Consider the following 16,684-nt stretch of genomic DNA (forward strand, 5'->3'; position numbering starts at 1 on the left):
TAAAAAAAATACTAGTTGTATTAAATTAATTTTATAATCCACTAATGGGTCAATTTGCGACCCAAGTTTGGAGAGGCCTGCTCTAGTTTTTGAGGTGGTGGTAATGTGATCAGATTCGTGTTTTGGAAACATCTGGCAGCTGATGGGGTGACGGATTGGATGGGTGGGTGGGATTTCTGGGTATGAGATTCTGAGTCAAAGATAAGCCCAAAGATGGTAAGAGTAAGAACAGAGAGAAGGGGAAGGTAGTGAAATCAACAGGTCTTAGTGACAAATTTGATACAGGGGGTGCAGAAGAAGACTAGGACAATATCATGATGCCCAATTTCAGTGATAGGGAATATAGCAGAGAATTATATTTGAAGGAAAATACATTGAATTGAACTTAGTACATAGGTCATTTGAGGTCCCAGTGCAACATTCAGGTAGTATTGCTTGTTAGTTGGAGAGAGGTTTAGTAAAGTAGGGATGGTAAGAGGGCTTTTGGTTTAGCAATACGTTTAGCTTTTGGTTTAGCAACGGGAAGCCACTGATAAACCTTAGCAAGGACAGATCGTGGTGGCTCAAACAGCGAATGTGTTGGGAGGTCAGGAGAAGAAAACATACACCATACGGTATAGTTTATCCTTTCCCATAGGCTCGATTGTGAGCATAGGAGGAAAGCAGATAACAAGAATAGGGCACCTACTTGAAGGAGGACATTTATTTAATTCCTGAGCACTCCTCTTCAGAAGGGAGGAGAAACCTGCAGGAAACCTGGATATTGAAGACACAAGAGAGGGGCGCCTGGGTGGCTCAGTCGGTTTTAAGCGTCAGACTCTGGATCTCGGCTCAGGTCACGACCTCACGGTTCATGAGTTGGAGCCCTGCGTCCGGCTCTGCGCTGACAGAACAGAGCCTGCTTGGGATTCTCTCTCTTCCCCTCTCTCTGCCCCTCCCTTGCTGTTGCTCTCTCTGTCTCTCTAAAAATAAACCGATAAACTTTAAAAAAAAAAAAAAAAAAGAAAGATACAGCAGAGAGGAGTCATTCATCCAGCCCAGTTCCAGGGCAGATGAGAGAATGCATTTTAGCACATAAGTGGAGAAAAGCCCAGACAGAAGGAAGAACACCTCCTATCCAGGTGAGAAGGATGTGTCTGTGTTGGTGGAAGTTCCCCTCCACCGACAGTTGTTGGGTACAAGCAGCAGGTGCCGTGCAACCGCTGTGGCTGCAGAGATGAGGAAGGTGTAGTGGGGAAGATAGGCAAGGAAACCAGCAGGATGTGGGGCCAACGCCATTTCGAGCTGTGCTCAGGGATGCTGGGAACAAAGAAGAGGGCGCGAGGCAAGCCTTTCCAGAAGAGGAGAGAGGACAAAAAGCAAAAGTGTTTGCACCTGGAAGAGCAGTCGGGGCATCTAAGTGAAGGAGTGGGATGAGGAGTGCGGTCAGGCTAGGGCTTGGGAGAGCGGGCCTGCATCGCACTGCTGGTTGTCGGCAACCGTGGCCGTGACAACACTTTTTTGTTTTTACCATTATTGACTCTAAGTATCAGGTGAAACCTCATTTAGGAATACTTGAGAAAATGGGTTTTTATGACAAAGAAAGCTGCCTCTTGCTTATCCTCTCCCCCTCTCCCCTTTGATGACTTCTCTTGAAACTAATTTAGGTAAAGAAAGCCACCGGCTTCCAAAAGTGCTTTGGTACCCTGGCATAATTTCAAAGAAATCTCCTTTCCCACTTAGTTAACTACATTTCCCCAGGAAAAAAAAAAAAATCTTCTCTGTCAATGTAACATCCCTTAACAGGACTCCTGCTGGTGGGTTCTTGTATCTTGCTGTGGCAGCTGTGAACATATATACTATTGATTGTTAATGTGTGATATAAATCCGACTGGAGCATGCCCACTAATTGGTTTGAGAGCTAGATATAGACAATGCTGTCTTATAGTAGCTTGTGTAGATAGGCCTAGTCATAGGGTTAATTCTGCCTGACAGCACATCAGCAGCATCTTGAGAGTAATTACCCAACAGAAGTTTTCCCACAGCCGAACTGAGAGCTTCAAAGGCTTCTGAATTTACAGCCAGTATTAGCCTATATCTGAAACATCATGTTCCCACAAGGGCTCAGATTTTTTTTCTCCCTCTTGTTAAATGTATGGGGTTACCAGGTTCATTTACTCAGCGAACAACTTAGTGAAAAATTACCTGGTGTTGAATAATTGGAAATCTTTAATAATAAGTAAAGAGGATAAATTTAAATTTGAGTTTTTTATTGCTTTATTATATTACGGAAACAAGTTAATCTACCTCTTTTTTTTTTTTTTAACGCAATTTATGCTCCTTCTCTCAAAACAAGGTAAAAAGTTAGTATCTTTTTCATGCTTGCTATCTCTGCAGATATGTGCATGTTCAGGGGATGTAGGATAATGCATACGTTTAAAATAGTTAAAAGAGATATGTATTTACATTTTAAAAAGCTGTTTTCCTTGTTGGCCATTGAACTGAAATCTGTAACCACTACATCCCCTCCCATAAAGTACCAGTTGTTCCTTAATATGCAGTTTTTGTATTGTAAAACATTTCTTTCTCTTTGCAGGTCAGAAAGCAAATTTGACTCCGGCTCAGGTATGTTTACATTAGTGATGTTATTCTGAGTATATTTTATTTACATTATTCTCTGAGGAGCAACTCATCAGATCAAGAGCCATTTTGATTTTAAACAGACGAGGCAGCCTCTTTTCAAAATATGAACCCCACCTCAAAGCAGGGCGATTGGCTGCCTGGAATCAGAACTTGAGATGTTCACTTTGGGATTCTCGATAGTTCTGCAATAAGCATTAAATGCTCTCTATCTGCAGAGTTCCATTTTAAGAGCAGAAGTGGGGGTTGTACATTCTTGCCACTCAAAATACAGTATTATTCTCTCAGTAGGCAAAGCATCCTGAATAATTTGAAGATTATGTGCAAGGGACTTGTCGTCAAATGTGGATAATAAATACATTTAATCCAGCAAACTCTAAGGAGTTTTAGCCAGTAGAAATGGAAATTTCTTTATGATTTATTAGTTTTTTAAAAAAATTGTTTTGTTGTGGGAGTGGATAATGCAAAACTAAGGTCACCTTAAGCCATTACTTTTGTATCTATCAAGACAAAATTCACATTCTCACAAACAGTGGCATATCAGCCTCATTAGATGTTTTCTTTTCATTAATGTAGCCATACAATCCTTAGGTTTGACTGAGGCTTTATGTCATTTTCTGAGATTTATGTGCTCCAGAATTTCTAATGGTGTTTATAATTAAAGCACAAAAATTTCCTCTTATTCAGTACAAAGGCCTTATGCCCTTTAGTGAACTGTTAATAGATAAATAAACGTTGATTATTTTTTATTTTTCCAGGAGAAAATAATTTTCAGAGAAACATAGAATTTATTGAATTTAAAAGTAACATTCTGACTCTGGTTTGAGTTCCATTATGTTTTAACTTAAAAACATTTTTTTGTTTATTATGCTCCCAAGGGAACTAAGGACTATATATTCTTTTTGGTAGTGGTGTTAAGGAGCCAACATGCTTTTTCGTTAAAAGCTTCATCTTTCTTTTATTGCATTCCTTTATGAATGTCTCCAATTTGGTAAGCCTCTTTAATATGAAGTTGGTACATTTGAGTTAACAATTTCACCAGAAATCTTTCCATTCTGTGTGTTCTTGGGCTTCTGAATCACATCTGACATTAATAGCATAAAACCAACATTTCTCACTTGCAATATTGACTACATGGAGACTGAAGTCATGGTGGCCTTATATCAGTGACTTGACTTTTTATTGATTCATAGGAGGTGACTCAAAGTAAGGTGAAAAGTCTTTGTCATTTTTTAAACAGTAAAATATTTAAGTATGATAAAAAAATAAACGAATAGACTTGATAGAGAATGAATTTTTACATAGAAGTGGGATGTCTTTTTATCATTTGCCAGTAAGTCACCAAGTGTCATATTAAGGGCCTACTTTGTTATGATCCGATTTAATTCCCTAAACATCAATCAGAAACTGATTTTAGGGTATAGTATCTGGAACATAGTTCTCAAAAATGAAAAAGTCCACCAGGTTCATTTTGAAGGTAAAACCTGGAAATAGTGTACAAAATTGAAATATTAGGCAGCTATTGTCAAAGTCAGAAAATTTACGTTGAATTTTGAAATCCAAATTAAAATATGCCGCTAAACTCCTGAAGTGATAGTTATAACATCTGTACAGGCATACATCTTTCACTCTAGTGACCAAAGATTTTGTTCATGATCCTTATTTTTTCTAAGTCCTAATTTTTTTAAGCAGGTTTATCACGGACCACATCTGCATGTCTTTGAAAAGTACAAAGTTCTGTACCCTGAAAAATCTTATGGGGAATACTGATGAAAAGTTTATTTATTCTTTTAATTTAGAATTTAGATATGTTATGAAAAGAATTCAGATGGTTTCAAATTAAGAAACAGGTAATTATGTTTTCTTATAAGCTCTTTTAGCTTAGTATCGAATGAGGGAATCATGGCAGAGGAAGCTGGACCTGTATTCTTTGGCACGCTCTATCATGCAAATTTTGGTCAGAAATAAGATAGCATATTGGAACAATTAAATGTATGACTTTAATAGGTTCAGATTCTCTATTGTTCATCAAATACAGAAAGTGAACTTGCTCTGCTTAATGTTGTATACAGCTGTAAGAGTGTTCCTGACAGAGTAAGCTTTGTAAATGAAGGAGGATGCCAATCTTACCAAGGCAAAACAAAACAAAACAAAAACACTTAAAAAATAAACAGTATGGTCAGTGACTAGCCATAAAGGAAAGGATTTCAAAGTAAAATGTGACATGTATATGTATGTACCTATAGCTCCCCTCCCAAGTGAGGAACCCAATTCATGCAGGGCTTATGCACATTTGTAGTGTGTGTAACCAAGTTTCTGACTGTGGAGTGAGATTCATGAGGAAGGAAGGGAGGTTTTCACTGTCATCACATGGGGAAAAATGTCGGCTGTTGAATGATCAGCCTAGAGAGAGATTTAAATTTTTTCTTATCAAAATTATATCAGTTTTTTTTTTTCTATAAAAGCATCTGCAAACAAACTTGTGTTTTTTAAAGTTTCAAAAAATTTTATAATGAAAAATTTCAACTCTCTATAAAATTAGAGAGTGTGGTATAGTGGACATCCACATAATCCATCATCTGGATTTTACTATTGTTAATAATTTGCCATATTTATTTCACTTTCCTTTCTTTGCTTGACATATTTTAAAGTAAAATACGTCCATTTCATGTCATTTTTGAAGCCTGAAGGTTATGGATTGTCTTGATTTACTGAAAGAGATCAACTATTTTTTTGAGGTTTTTGTGTCTGTCTCAGAAATGTGGGTCACATACAGATTCTTCTGGAAAGGGTTGTGGCATTACCATGTCCACATCAGTTAAAGGGTCCTCAAAAGTGCTCTTTGTGGTGAAGGTTAAGAAAACCTTTAACCAGAAGGTAGCAGCACTGAATTAATTCTGATCTGAGAACCCCAGGAATGTTCTGTCCTGGAGATTAATTTGATTAACACTTTAGCTGCCCTCTAGCTGTGTCCTCTATGTACTGAGTTATATACTGATTAAAGTTTGTTTCTGTTGGTTTATAACTCAGTCACGTCAAGCTTTTGGCTTTGCCGATGGAGAGCAATCAGGCCACCTTCTTTCTCACGCGGTTTTAGGGTTTCCATTTTAATGCTGTTTCCTAGTTGATGCACTGCTGTTGCTTGCCTGCATTCGTGTGTAGCTGGTGATTTTATTAATAGAGTGAAACAGACTTCCTTTTATGTTCAGGAGTAGCAAGAAGCCGTGCTCTTCTCCCCACCTCCCAAGAAGGGAAGTTAGTTGATGTGGAGGAAGCAGAGCATTGAGTCTAATGCAGTGATTAAACATGAAAGCTATATATCAAATCTCAGGAGAAACATGCTTTGGAAAGAGGCAGGGAACTGTGGAGCATATTGCATGATAGGCTATGTAAACAGAGCCCTGGAGGTCAGTGTGTGGATGCAAACCAATTAAATAAAGAAATTACTGGCTTTGCTTTCTGTCATCTGGATGGGGAGGATCACAAGTTAACATGCACAGGGCTGAAGTGTAAACTTTGCTTGAATAAGCAAGGCACCTTTGGAAATTTCGTTAACTCTTTCAGTTCTCTACTAAATTGTTTTGTTTTTTTTTTAATTTCACCGAAAGAAGTTAAAAACAAAAACCAAATATATGCTGTCTTTGCCCTCCTGTACCTATCCATTAGCAAAGGTGTGAGTGATGAGTAGAACTGAAGAGAAAGCAGAGGATGAACTGCTGGAAAGAGCAGAGTTGAGTGTATAGTCAGATTTCAGGAACATGCACATGTCTTTAAAAAAAAAAAAACATGTGGAAAAGCAGAGCTCTTGGAGAATAACTGAAAAAAGATGTTTTTCTCTTCTCCTGAATCCTGAATATAAGGCAAACATATAGTTGGAATTTACTAGTCACTATGTTAACATCAGGATATTGTTATTTCTGTTCTGTTAAAATAAGATAGTTTTCTGACCAAGGAGAACCTGAAGCCTCTAAGTTAATAACTATACGTCAAGGACTGCCCGGAGTCTAAATCTGTGGTGTTAACCTTCTCTGGCCATGTTTGAATGAGAAAATGAAATACCAAGTTAAAATGATGGTTTCATGGTCCATAAACATTCAAAACAAAGATTTTTTTTTCTTTTCTGTAGAGTCATGTTGGCTGAGAAAGTGAATAAGCTTATGTTTGGTGCTTGTTGATTCTCGGCTGCTTGGAATAGCTATACTAAAGATATGGGCTCGCAGAACACAGCAACTCAAAGGTATAAGATTTCATGAAAGCAAATTATGGAGGATTAAGAAACCTAATGAGCATGGTTTAGTGTGGAGAGTAGAGGAGGGAGCTCACTATTAAATAAAGCCCAAGAGTGTACAAGGTTAGGAGATCCTAAAAGACACGATAATAAAAGGCACAACAGAATATAATTATCCTGAAGGGGGGAAAAAAAACCCAAGGAACAAAAAGCAGCTAGTGTCGCTTTTAAGATCTGTAGTTAAAAGGGACTCTACGCCAGGGTAAGGAAATCAAAGAATATAATCAGTTAAAGCTTGAGGCAAAAACATAAGGGCAGTGAAAAATACAGTGGGCTGCTAATGGTGGTCACTAGGTTGAAGGGAAATGAGGAATCTGAATGGTGTAGAACTTAGGGTGTTGAAAGCATGCGACAAATGAGACAGTCTGCCTAACATAGTGAGGCTTTCTTAAGAAATATTAATAAAGGAAACATTTTCAGATCTTATCTATGTGACATTATATTGGTAGTACTTTTCAGTTGCTTCAAATCAATGTTGTCATTTTCAGTTTCTTATTTTTGAATGGCTTGTGACAAACGAAGAGCAAGGAAATACAATGTAAATCTCTATTGTTGGGCATCGTTCATTAATAGAAATAGGAAAAATATTGTCTATTCATCTGTTCATTCGTTCAGTCTACATTTATCACGCATGCTGTATGCCATACCCAGATGCTGAGGTTATGGCTGTGAACAGGGTGGATACAATTCATTTTCCAGAATCTTACAGCTAGTTGGGCCGTTTTACAGATTCACATGGATTTCTCTGCATATTTAGCTAAAAAGGGCTAACAAGGTTAAATTTAGATCCAGATGGTGAATTAAAGAAGTCTTGATGTTTAAAGATAAGCTAATCTGTTTTAGGTTTTGACATATTTATCTTTCTTTAATTTATTCAAACGGTATCACTTTGGTTTCTACTTTGACTTGTAAGAAACCAGCCTAATAATACGACTGGTTAGTGTGTAATTTTTCTATAGCTTTTAATAAGGAGTGACTTTTCACATTTGATTGTCATTAAAAGAGAGTAATTTACAAGAGAACAATGACAAATGTTTGGGAATACTGTTCTCTTCTTCACTTTTATTGAACTTTTGATGTGTTCTTTTACTGCATCCTAATCAGGGTTGGCCTGAAAAATCAGGTCATCTTCTTTAGAACGGTCTCACTGGATTATGTAGAAGCAAGTAGAGGGCACCTAGCCTTTCATCGCCTTTTATAAAGTGATTTACACACCAGGAAGCAGCAAGGCATAGCAGCTAAGTGCAGAGGTTTTGCATCAGATAGATCTAAATGAAGACTCTCCTTATGTCTAATAATTTTCTGTTGGCTTTCTTGGATTTCATGTATACCATTATGTTACATACTTAATTTTTTTTCTTTTCTTCTAATTTAGAACTAGAGCATTTAAAGCTACAAATTTCCGTCATTAAAGCTTTAGCCGGGTCCCAGATATTTTTTATATTGTATTGTAAATAGTTGCAGTTTTGACTTTCTTTTGGATACAATGATTATTTAGGAAAGTGTTTTACCTTTCCATATGTACTATTTTCTAGTTTTGTTTGTAATTTTCAGTTTCATTGCTTGGTGGTCAGAGAATGTAGCCTTACTATTTTTTAGTAAGTCTATTATCCGGTACTTATTAAAGTTGTAGTTTTGGCCTAATATATATTTAATTTTTATAACTCTTCTGTGGGTGATACAAAAACTGTATTCTCTGAAATACAAAGGATTTCATGTATATTTATTAGATCAGTCTGAGTCATGATTTATATCATTATTTATTTGGTTTCTCTTTTATCTGACAAGGACTTTGAGAAGAGAGATACTCTGTCAAAAAAAAATATATATATATATATGTATATATATATATATATATTTTTTTTTAACCTGAAAAAAAATATATTTTAACCTGAATTCTACCTCTTTAGATCACCATCCCTATGTTTTCAGCTTCAGGTACTATGTGTTTTCCGGCATTAGCCACCTTGCTTGGGTCATGTATTGTACTTGCCTTCCCATAGAGAACGTTTTTCCAAAGCAGTGCCCGAAGAAATGAAGGCTCCTCCAAAAAGGAAACTGATGCTATCCCAAATTCACATGTGAAGCAAGAAGTTGTTATGCTACCTGTAAACACTGATGCTTTCCCCTTCCTTTTTGCCCTCAATGTCATCCCATAGCTTTGTAAGGAAAGTGGCTCCAAGCCTTTAGGTTTTAAGGTTCAGCCCAAACATTGCCCCTCAATTACATCTAGCCATCTTTTACACCTCCCCAGCAGTTAATCATTCCTTCCTGTGGGCAAACACTGGATCTTATACTTGGATTTATTACAGCCTTTATGCTCTGCTATACTTATTTGTGTGAATCTTTTCTTTCTCTCTAAGTCTGTGAGTGTTTTGAAGAAAGAACCGTGTCTTATTCACCTTTATAGCCTTGGTATCTGGTATGAATAATTAGTTCATAAACAAAAATTCCGTGAGGTTGGGAGTTCTGTTCTTCACTTGCAATAGAAATGCTTAACTAATTACCAAAGATTTACTCTCCCCTTTCAGAGTCACGGGGAAGTGGCTACTCAGTGAGAGATGGCAGTTTCCCATCCCTCTCCACCAATGTGGGGGCATGTGACTAATTCTCCGGTGGAGTGTGTGTCATTTCTGGGTTAGGGGATTAAGTATCCAGTATACTCCACCTCTCTCTTCTGAAGTTATGTCAGAGGTACATGTTGAACATGATGGCATCACAGTATGGAAGGAGTCTGTATCCCTGAGTCATGCTTGGAAGAGATTCACTCAGGAGAGCCCTTCACCTCAGAGCATCTTCAGTGGCCTTTATGCAGAAGGAAATAAACTTTTATTGTAATAAGCCACTGAGATTTTGCCATTGTTTATTATGGCAGCTAAAGTTACAAACCCTGATTAGCCCAGTGCCTAGAATACTTCCTGGCAGATAGTTGGTGCTCATTGATTATTGTTGGATAAATGATAAAATTAATGGCTAGGGATTATATTGTCTAACCCAAAGATGATCCTTTAAATGAGGGATCATAGAAATATAGTATACTGTGTTCTGTATAATCACCAAGCCTATCACTTGTCAATTGTCACAATCATACAGTATTGTGACTTTAAGAAGTCACTTTAAAAAGCAGTGACTTAAAACAACAATAATATATTCTTGCTCATATGTCTGTGGATTGGTTGGGAGTTGGCTGACATAGGTTGGTCACAGGTTGGGTCCAGGTCTGCTCCACGGGTATTGTCATTGATGATAAAAGAGAAGAGGGCAGACCTCACTATGCAAGCACATTTTAAGCCTTTGTTTGCATCAGATCTGCCAACATCCCATTGGCCAAGCAAGTCACATGTCCAAGCTGAAAGCGAAGGAAGGGGAAAGAATTCTGCCCTTCCTCCTCACTAATCATGCAGATGTAAATATTCTCTCTTCCTTCTGGTGGGAAGAACTGCTGAGTCACATGGTAAAAGGTGTAGCGATGGGAAGGGGAAAAGAATAGGAGCCTATAATGGAATCTACTACATTAGCACATCCTGTACTTGGATCAATTCTTTGGCAAAATGTTTATAGAGTTGGAAATATTATATTTCTAAATTGAATCCAATTCCTTCTTTATAATCACATTACAGTAACCTAACTTTGGATGTAGTATTAATAGTATATGATAATGAAAATATTTGTATAATGCTTTGCCATTTAAACAGTACTTTGATAAATCGTACCAAGTTTGAGACTCAAAAGTTAGCAAGATACACAAGGATATTTTTTTTTTTTTTTACCAGTGAAGGAGTTGAAATACAGAAAGGTTAAATGACTTGTTTAAGGCCACATGGCCAGTAAATGGCCAATCTGGGATTGGACTTCAGATCTCCAACTTGCAAGGACTGTGTCCTTTTTATTAGATCATGGGTTAGTTATTTTTTTGTTTGTTTGTTTTTTAAGTTTATTTATTTTGAGAGAGAGAGCATGCATGTGTGTGTGTGAGCAGGGGAGGGGCAGAGAGAGAGAGAGAGAGAGAGAGGGAGAGAGAGAATCCCCAGCAGGCTCCATGCTGTCAGTGCAGAGCCCAATGCAGGACTCCAGCTCATGAAATGTGAGATCATGACCTGAGTTGAAATCAAGAGTTGGATGCTTAACCAGTTGAGCCACCCAGGTGCCCCGATTTAGCAACTGTTATACATTATAAAATGTATTTTTCTCAAACATAATATGATTATAAACATGCCTTGAAAATATAAAGTGTAATACAGATTTATATATGGTTTCAATGTGGCTTTTAGTAGGCCATTGAAAGGTTGCTGGCAGTTTCCCAAGAGGCCTCAAAAGATAACATTAATTGCCTTGGTGAATTTTCTGTGTTCTAGTATCTAGTCTTAAACTTCCAGGCCCAGAAATTTAGATGTTTTAGTATCTTTTAGGGATGGACTCATATTGACAAACCCACAATACTAATGGATTAAGCTAGAATGCCAATGTATTTGTGTATGATGATAAATACAATTTTCCCATGCCTCAGAATACTTACATGGGCATGATCAGCGTCTTCTTTCTCTTAGTGAGGCTATGTGACTCACAAAAATCACAGTAAGAACTCACTTTATCAATTGACCGAACTAAATCAGTACATATTGGGACTGAAATTTCCTTACCATAGCATATCGGCACCCTAAAGGCAGGCACCTACATGGGGAGTCAGATCATAACCAAAAAGTTGCTCTGTTGAGCACAAAATAAGAAAAAAAGGGAAATAAACAGATGGAAATATTTAGCTTTGGTAAGTTTAAGTTAACATGAATTATCTATCTCAAAATAGGGGTCGTCCTGGCCAGTGAGGCTTGATATAACTTAACATTCATTGACTTCACCTTCATCCATCCATCCATCTACCCATCCATCCTTATGAAAGACAGCTTTGCCTTTGGGCTTGGAAAACATACTACGAGTCCATTACCTGAGACTTTGTTTCCAAGTTCTTAGAGCAGGAGACCATGTGTGGAAACTTTAGAACTTAAAATTTATAGTTTAAATTTTTCTTAGCTGTTGAAGCACATATTAAAATTTTAATGGTTTAACATACCACGTCAGCATACTAAAATTAAGATGCAGAACAAGGTCAATATATAGATCAAGATATAGAACATTTCTATTACCTAGAATGTTCCCTCATATTTTCCTTCAGTCAACTCCCACTTCTCGGAGGCAACCATTGTTCTGACTTTAATCACCATTGATGAGATTAGTGTGTTCTTGAACTTCATATACAATAAAATCATACAGTGTGTACTCTCTTGTGCATGGTATCTTTTACTCTATATAATGTTTTTGAGATTTAATCATGTTATTTGTAAGTACCAGCAGTTAACTGCTGTGTAGTATTAGGTTGGGATGCATATTTTGGTCTAAGTCAGGCTACCCTTCATGCAGTTAGGTTTACTGAGCTATCTCTGTTTCTGAAATTCTCAGGCCCAGAATACTGTTGTTAATGCACTGAGGCAGTGTGTAGACATTTTTACTTTGACACTTTGTGATCAGTCAGTGTAATGCATTGTGCATGTAGAACACTTACTCTAAGACGTGGTGGAGGATATAGGAGTGTGACACAGTTTCTGCCCTCATGGAGCTTGTCATGTAATTGAAGAGATGAGATACATGCATACACGTATACACAAAAATATCTGTAGGTGCAGTTTCCAGTAATGGAGTCCTACTGGAATTTAGAAGGGAAATTACTGTAGGCTACAGTGACTGATTAGGCGGGTTCCTTGTTGGAGGTACAATTTAGATCTTCAGAGGTCAAATTTGGATAGAGATAAAAGAGATGGTTTTTAAATAGAGAGCCACTTAAAGTCAGGCACAGAGGCAAAGTGCAAAAAGTATTTGAGGAACAGTAAGTAGAGGACTTTTGTTGGGAAGTAATGGTACAGTTGGGCGTCTGTTAGAGACCACAGGTTAAAGAATTTGGACTTCACTCTACAGATAATAGTAACAATCGCTAACACTGATTTTATGCTTACTATGTGACAGGCACTGTACCAAGTGCTATATGTTTACTAATTCATTGAATTTGTACAAATCATGCACTATTACTCCCATTTTATAAATTGAGTAGAGTAAGGCACAGAGAGCTTGGGTATTTTGCCCAAAGTTACATAGCTAGTACATGACAGAACTGCGATTTGATCCTAAGTAGCCTAATCACAGAACCCACAGTCTTAACCATTATGCAGTAAAACCCCTAGAATATGGGTTGACGTGATGAAAAAATATTTATGAATTTTTACTGATATGCCTTCTTATTCATACACATGACCGTTCTTACTCATACACGACATACTTGTCCATACAGTCACACATGTTTGTAGAAATTTTCTCCCCCAAAAAGTTCATGCAGGACTCTGTTGAGAAACAGGTTTTAAAGGTGATGTTGAGTTTTAGTTTCTAAAAGCAGATTGTCCCCACAACATTAAACCACCTGTGGAAAAAGATACTCATACGGGATTTGTTGTAAAGAAATGATTGATGAAGAATTAACAGTCTCTAGAGAATTGATAATAATTTTGTTTTGGACAGCCCCTTATTTTTAATACAGTTCAAAATTAAGATAATTTAATTAATATAGTTGACTGTAGTTGCTGTAGGAAGTGAAATGCTTACCTTAGATCGGTAGATCTCCATCAAGTGGAATGAATTGGTAGTCGTTGTTACCTTCTGGAGAGATAGCACATGGGTTATTTGTCCATTCATGTTAATTGACATATCTTGCTCATTCCTGGGCAGAAATAAGATCCATTTAACTACAAAGGGTAGAAATTTTGTTTTGAACACATTACTTGGTTGCAGGCGTAAGATTTTTAACATTTTGCTGCAGTATGAAAATATTTTGTTTAGAGAACAAGTACAAATGCAGTAAGCAAACTATCAATTATTTGCTTATTATGTCAAAATGTTCTGATAAAAATAGTTTAAAATGCCAGTGACATTTTAGTCCTTTTTTTATGTCTCAGTAAGTTTTTGGTTCTATCTCTTGTATTCTAGAGCTAAGCTATAGGAAAGAACATTTTACAAGAGGTTCTTTTGATTTTTCATTAATTCCCTGGATAGGAATCAAAAATAAATCAAAGATAATCAAAGATAAAAATTAAAGTAAATTTTTGCTTGATTATCATGGGTCTTTTAGTGATTTTCAATATATATGTTTTGGAGATTCCAGTACTGTTTCTTGATTAAGAACTTAAGTGGCCAGATGCCTTACGTGATATTCGATGTTGGAATTAGTAATCTTCTATCCTAGTTGTACTTTTTTTGTTTTTGTTGAAATTCAGGACATATTGATATATATTAAAGGCATATTTAGTCGACATCATATTTTCACACAATAACATGTAATGTTCACTGAATAAGTGATGAGTGAATGATTGATAAATGGGATGATGTTGAGTTTTGCAAAGATGTATTTTTGCCATTTCCAAAATAATATAGAATACTTACTAAATTGCATTTTTCTTCAAAAAGTGTGTCTATAAATTACCTTGTCATCCAAATCATTTACATCATGGATAGAAGGCCATCATGTAGAAGGTGAGAGATGTGAAGGACAATAAAATTCAATAACAATGGAGATATGTTATGGCAGAGCATAGCAGCAGAAAACAGTAATGTGAAGACTGAAATTATATAGCCTATCAGTATTTTTCCTATCAAAAATGGTAAGCCTCAGGCTCCCCAGAGTTTGGGATATTATTCTAACATTTTAGATTTAAATTTATTTCTATGCTGTATTAAAATTAATTCAGTTTTTCCTTTGTCTTGCTGTATGCTAATAGTCAATAAACTCTACTTTTACCGTATGAATGAAAGTAGCATTGAAACTCAAATGTAATGCCTTAGAGCTATCCTTATAGGAATTTATTTAAATTTATTGTATTTTGTGGTTTGCTTTATATTAATCTTGTACATAATTTGCCTTTTAAGTCATACTTATACTTTTTATCATGACCTACTTTTTAATTATCAGTATTCCTTAAAATAATGCCTAGATATGTGGCTTTTGCTGATTTATTTATTTGGAAATTTGTTGGTTTAAAATTCTAAGCAGTGCACCAATACATTTATTTTTGTAGCCTATCGTATTTTAGATTTTTTGGGGGGATCGTTGAAGAATACTGCATAACTAGCGCTTAAAGTTGCCTGTAGTTCCCAGTATATATGTTCACATGTGAAAAATAAAAAAACATCCCCCCAAAATCTAGATTAAAAATTATGTTAGATTCATTTATGACAAAACATAATTTTTTTCTAAAAGTTTTTCTGTGTAAAACTAGAATGCATTTTTGTAAACTGGCAAATATAGCCATGTCAGATATGGACAAAACATTATGATGTTTTGCTAAAATGATACAAAATTTTATGAATGAACAATAAATAAAAAGGGAAATATTAATGTCAAAATGTTGCCATTTTATCAATTTGGAAGTTTAATGAAACCGTGTTCATTTCCACAAATGTTTATTGATTGCGCACTAAGGTAAAGCTTTGCCTTGGGCAAACTATTTGTAAATTATTGTAGAATAATTTAGTTTCTAACAGAGATAACTCTCAGCATAGAAATTTACTACTGTTAGGGTATTCACACATGATTGGGATTAGCATGAAAGACAGTCGCCTCTCTGCTGCTATTTATTTTGCAGTTAACAAGGTCAGAGGGGGCTTTTGATTATTTTGTGCTTGTGTGCCTAACACATACCTAAAGAAAAAATTATCACAGATCCCAGTGTCAGTTTAATTATGCAGCTGATTTTTTAACTCTTGACTCAACAGCTGGTTATTGTTACATTATTTTAGTATTTGTAAACTTCTTGGTAGTACAGGTGACAATATTTTTTCCTAAAATGGAACATTATATAAATGAACAAAGATGCATTGTTAGTAAGATTATTTTAAATGTGAAGATATGCAGCTCAATTGTAACCAACTTTATTACTTAATAAACGTGACTCTTTAGATTTGAGGGGAATGTTTAAAGACGGCTTAATTAAATTCTTATGTGTAGTTAATTCTGATCTCTATTTTGTAACCAGTTTTTTTAAAAAAAAGATCTTTTACGGTTTTTCAAAATACTCTGATTCATTTTGTAGAAATTTGAAGTGTATCATGTTTTAGCAATTATTTTTTAAATTGCGTTTTAGAAATTCCCCAGTTTAAAAAGTAATTCGATTGTCATCTCTATCTTGTAATCAGTTCATAAGAAAGCAACCTTTTATATTCTTTGAAAGTACTTCAAATTTTTTTATTAGAAATCTAGGAGATACCATGTCTTACTTTTATAAAATGATTGGTAAGAACTTACTTTTCTACTTTATTCTCCTTACTGTTAGATTTAATAATCTTTCTCTTTTGGCATAATTTTTCAAAAAGCTTTTTTCCCAATTCATATGAATTTTGCTAGATATGATATATCACCACACAAGTCATTGGTCTATGTAATAGAAAGACGAACGCTTCTCTTGTTATCTGCATTTCTCACTAAGAGTCAATAAGTTGATTTTATATAGGATGAACAGAAATGGGAGAGCTGTGGTTTAGGAAATGTTTTAATCTGTGTGAAATAACTTAGCAGGGCAATGTGGTAAAAATGATGTGATTAATGACTGAAAAAGATTAAAATATTTTCACATTCTGTTTTTAATGACCGATATCTTTAAGTTTCTACTCTTAAAATTTATAACTAGTAAAATATTACAGGCAAAATATATCATTTATAAGCCACTTGAAGTTGTGTTTTACCTT

At 35.7% G+C, this 16,684-nt stretch overlaps 1 protein-coding gene across 3 annotated transcripts in view; it reads left to right on the forward strand.

Moving 5' to 3' along the window:
- Positions 1–16,684, forward strand: part of MSRB3 (methionine sulfoxide reductase B3) — a 172,293-nt gene that overhangs the window by 79,561 nt on the left and 76,048 nt on the right. For all 3 annotated transcript variants that reach the window (XM_027071322.2, XM_015079522.3, XM_015079523.3), the window contains one exon: positions 2,576–2,604. In XM_027071322.2, the coding sequence (XP_026927123.1) occupies positions 2,576–2,604 (29 nt within the window). The remainder of the gene's footprint in view (positions 1–2,575; positions 2,605–16,684) is intronic.

Source organism: Acinonyx jubatus, chromosome B4, assembly GCF_027475565.1.
Source record: "Acinonyx jubatus isolate Ajub_Pintada_27869175 chromosome B4, VMU_Ajub_asm_v1.0, whole genome shotgun sequence".
Lineage (NCBI taxonomy): Eukaryota > Metazoa > Chordata > Mammalia > Carnivora > Felidae > Acinonyx > Acinonyx jubatus.